General features: G+C 26.2%; 1 protein-coding gene across 1 annotated transcript; it reads left to right on the forward strand.

Annotated features, from left to right (window-relative positions):
• Positions 1–1,274: 1,274 nt before the first annotated feature.
• LOC136988466 (uncharacterized protein F54H12.2-like) lies at positions 1,275–2,561 on the forward strand. The gene has a single exon (XM_067286362.1). It carries the CDS (start codon positions 1,275–1,277, stop codon positions 2,559–2,561), a length of 1,287 nt encoding a protein of 428 aa, XP_067142463.1.
• The last annotated feature ends 2,441 nt before the right edge of the window (positions 2,562–5,002 follow it).

Genomic DNA, 5,002 nt, shown 5'->3' on the forward strand with positions numbered 1-5,002 from the left:
ACAATAATATAGTTTCCTTAACTGGCTCTAACTCGGTAGAATTCGTTTTAGACAAGGATTATAAAGATGTAAAAATAAATGTGAAGGAGGGATTCGAGTTGCATGTTACAAAAGACAGTGCTCACAAATTACTTTATTTATTAAATTTTCCACTGAAAGAAATTATATTTAAACAAGACACTTCAAATTTAATATTGCGGACTGGGTCTAAGGAATATCTATCAAATCCCGTATTTTACAAGGATCAATTTATAATTTTAATAGAAAGAAATAAAAAAGTTGTTGAAGAAATCGATGTAGAAGAAAAAATTTTTATTCCTATTGGATTATATTCATCAGCTGAAAAATTTCTCGGAATTTTTAAATATATTAAATTAGGATTACTGCCTAATAACAAAATCATTTTAAAAGTTCCTAAAAATATAACGATTGAATTTGGAAACGAATTAAAGGATTTATTAGGATTTAAAACACAGAAATTTTCAGCAGGCGAATATGTAAGTGAATATCCACTTGAATTGTCTGCAGGAATTTCAGAAATTTTTATTTATTCAAATATTGTTGCTTCTCATCATGTGGGGGATATAACAGCTCCTCTTCTAAGAGTTATACCAGTTATGGGAGAAAAGACCGATCAAATAGTTAAAGTTTATCCCTCACCTTTATATTTTCCTTTGAAAAAAAATTATATTGATACTATTGAAATCGAGTTGAGAACTGCCGGTGGAAAAGAAATTGTCTTTTTTGGAGGAAAAACATTATTAGTTCTATCTTTTAAGCAGTTATAAATAGTGCTTAGTCTTATTTGTTAATATTAGTTCATGTTTGAAAGTACAAAATGAAGCTCGATCCTAAAGATTGTATAAATTATTACTGTAATCAGGCGGGAGGAACGATATACAGACCTGAGTTACGATTTCCTCTCACACGACAATTAGGAACAGGGAATTATTTTGCGGGACAGCAAATACAACGAGGATATGGATTTTTTGGAGATTTATTTCGTAAATCAATTCCTATTCTTAGTAAAGTAGGAAAATATCTAGGACGAAAAGCATTAAACTTTGCATCAAATGTTGGATCGGATGTAATTAGCGGGAAATCATTCAAAGAATCTACAAAATCACATTTAAAAGATATTGGTTCTGAAATAAAAGATGATGTAATTAAAAAAGTACAAGGCGGATCTGGTATAAAAAGAAAACGAACGAAAAGATTAATTCAGTCGCAGAATAAAAGGCGAAAACTAAAAGATATATTTACTGAGTGAGAAAATGGATCCACACTCTTGTCCATGCACCAAAAGTGAGTTGGATTTATTCAGTACAGTTTCAACTCAATTAGCTATTGACAATACATCAGAAGTTATAGTACATCCTGTCGCAACAATTTCGGATAGTCGAGCACCAATTGAATTTTATGTATCCGGTTCTGGTGAAAATTATATCGATCTACATTCAATTTATCTACATGTTCAAGCAAAAATTGTAAAGAAAAATGGAACAGATACTGCTGTAGATGAAAAAGTTGCTCCTGTCAATTATTTTTTAAATAGTTTGTTCTCTCAATGCAGTGTTTTTCTAAACGACAAACAAGTAATTTCACAGGTTAATTATCCCTACAGAGCAATTTTGGAGGCCTTATTATTTTACTCAAAAGAAGCACAAGAATCCTTTTTAACGAGTGCATTATTTTTTAAAGATACTGCACAACATATGGATTCCATAGAAAATAATGAAGGAATGGCTAAAAGATTTAATATTGGTAAACAAAGTAGACTAATAGATTTAGTTGGACGACTTCATATTGATTTATCACATCAACCTAAACTGTTAATTAATAATGTTGATTTACGAATTAAATTAGAAAGATCAAAAGATAATTTTGCATTAATGGCAAATAATGATGATTATAAAGTCATTATTAAAAATGCATCTCTAAAAATTAATAAAGTAGATGTTAGTTCATCAGTTCAAATTGGAATAGAAAAAGCATTGCAAACAGGTATTATAAAAATGCCATTCCGCAGAACAGATATTAAAGTTTTTACTTTAAGTAGTGGAATTCAGTCTACAAATATATCAAATGCTGTTATCGGTCAGTTACCTTATAGAATTACAATTGGTTTGGTTTCAAATTCGGCATTTAATGGAAATGTAAAATACAATCCTTTTAATTTTAAAAATTACCATTTAAATTATATATGTTTATTAAAAGACAATCAAATGATTCCCCCAAAACCATATACTCCTGATTATACAAATAAAATATATGCAAGAAATTTTATATCATTATTTGAAGATATAGGATGCATTAACCATCATAAATTTACAAATATATCTTACGACGATTATAAAGATGGCTATACTTTATATTGTTTCGATCTTACTCCCGATCATTCTGCATCAGAATCGCATATAAGTGTTAATCAACAAGGAAATATCTCAATTGAATTAAAATTTTCAACTGCAATATTAGAAACGGTGAATGTTATTTGTTTGCTGGAATATAATAATACTCTAGAAATTGATCACTCAAGAACTGTGTTTGTGGACTATTAATGAATACCATTACTTTATGGAGACTGGCTTCAAGTGATTCGAAAATAAAAAGGACTTTCGGAGGTGTTTTTGCATCTGATGACTTACCCGTTCACATTGCTAATCGTAAATCGTTTATAATTAATTTAGATGAGAAAAATAAGCCTGGGAGTCATTGGGTATCTGTGTTCTTTACCGAAAAAACTTGTTTTTACTATGATAGCTATGGAATGAAACCGACAAAAACGAAAATTATAAAATTTATAAAACAAAATTCTAAAAATTGTTGCTGGAATAATATAGTTCATCAGAGTTTATATTCAACAACTTGCGGATATTTCTGTTTGTATTTTCTATATAAAATGAATAGAAATCAATGTTTAAAAGAATTAAGTACAACTGACAAATTTTATAACGATGAATTTGTAAAGAAATTTGTTAAAAATCATTTTTACTTAGCACATCCGAGTGCAATAATGTATAATCAATGTTGTACTTCAATGAAAAATAATAAAACTATTTAAATATAAACTTCTTTTTATTCTTTCAAAAAAAAAAAAAAAAAAAAACATAATATTAACACACAAGATAATAATAATATTTTATCATTCTCATTAATTTAAAAAAATACATAATATTAAAACACAAGATGATGATGATAATATTTTATCATTCTCATTCATTAAAAAAATTACATAATATTAAAACACAAGATAATATTTTCTTCTCTAAGTCTGTATAAAATAAAAAACTTTAATTAATAATAATAATATTATTTTATCATTCTCATTCATTAGTAAAAAAATTACCTGTTAAAAATGTTAGCAATAACAATAATTATATACCTATACAAATTTAAAAAAAAAAATGTAATCATATTTACTAATTTTTATATAATAATAATTAAAAATATATTTACCATGTTGATCCATATAAAATTTATAAGAGAAGACATCACAAAGAGAGCAGTGAGCAACAAAATTGCTATGATGTGGACACGGTATGCTAATTTTCGAGGATTTAGGAATTCCCAATTTTTCGAGGTCGTATGACGAAATTTTTATGTTGTATTTTTCTTCAGTTAGGCTTAAAAAATTAAACTCGATTTGGCCCCCCTTATAATAAATTATATCATATTTTTTATATAATTTATATAAAATTTCGCATACTTTACAATAACATTCCCAATAACCAAAATTATGTTTTTTATATGCCAAATATAGTCCATGCAAAAAATTTCCAAATTTCACAGATTTTTTATCTCTTAATGATAAATCATTAAAATTAATAAATTCATTGTAAAAATCTATTTTTCCGAAATTGTTTCCATGTCTTGCTACAAATCCGATTTGCCTGCATAAAGTGTTAAACGGGAGATTTTCATCTCGAATTGTAAATGCCTCGAAGTCAATGATAACTCCTATATTAGAAACTATATTATAATACACAGTATTAATTTTAATAAAAAAAAAATAATTTTAACACCTACCATTCCAGTATTTTTGAGTGTTGAAATCTAATTTATATTAAAATATATCAATTAAATAGAGACATATACAAAAAAAACTATATATTATAAATTATTATAATACTCACCACAGGAGAATTCTGAGATAGTAGAATCTACATCAAGATATTTATTAAAAAAAAATCAAGTATAGATATAAAAGAAAATATACTTACAACTCATCTTAGCAGAATGTATTGAATGCTGGAGTTTGTGAATGATTGTTAAAACTTGTTTGATTCTGACAAAAATTACAGCTCTTTTTATACTTAAATTCAACAGAGGTGTGGTATTCATTTTTATATATCCTGTTGTTTGAAGTACATTCTTAAAATATTAATAGGTATTGTGTGTTTTTAATTCATTTTTAAATATCTTGTTTTTGAAGTATATTCTTGAAATATCCTGTTTTTGAAGTACATTCTTAAAATATTAATAGGCACTGTGTGTTTTTAATTCATTTTTAAATATCTTGTTTTTGAAGTATATTCTTGAAATATCCTGTTTTTGAAGTACATTCTTAAAATATTAATAGGCACTGTGTGTTTTTTTAATTCATTTTTAAATATCCTGTTTTTGAAGTATATTCTTGAAATATCCTGTTTTTGAAGTACATTCTTGAAATATCCTGTTTTTGAAGTACATTCTTGAAATATCCTGTTTTTGAAGTATATTCTTGAAATATTAATAGACAGTGCTATTTTCGATTCATTTTTAAAATATCCTGTTTTTTGAAGTATATTCTTGAAATATCCTGTTTTTGAAGTATATTCTTGAAATATTAATAGACAGTGCTATTTTCATTTTTAAAATATCCTGTTTTTGAAGTAAATTCTTAAAATATTAATACACACTACTGTTTTCGATTCATTTTTAAGTATCCTGTTTTTCAAAGTGCAGTTGAAGAATATTAATAGACATCATGTTATTCTAAAATTATTAACAGACATCCTGT

The sequence above is a fragment of the Centruroides vittatus genome, unplaced genomic scaffold (genome assembly GCF_030686945.1).
Source record: "Centruroides vittatus isolate TY-2023 unplaced genomic scaffold, ASM3068694v2 contig_1028, whole genome shotgun sequence".
Classification (NCBI taxonomy): Eukaryota; Metazoa; Arthropoda; class Arachnida; order Scorpiones; family Buthidae; genus Centruroides; species Centruroides vittatus.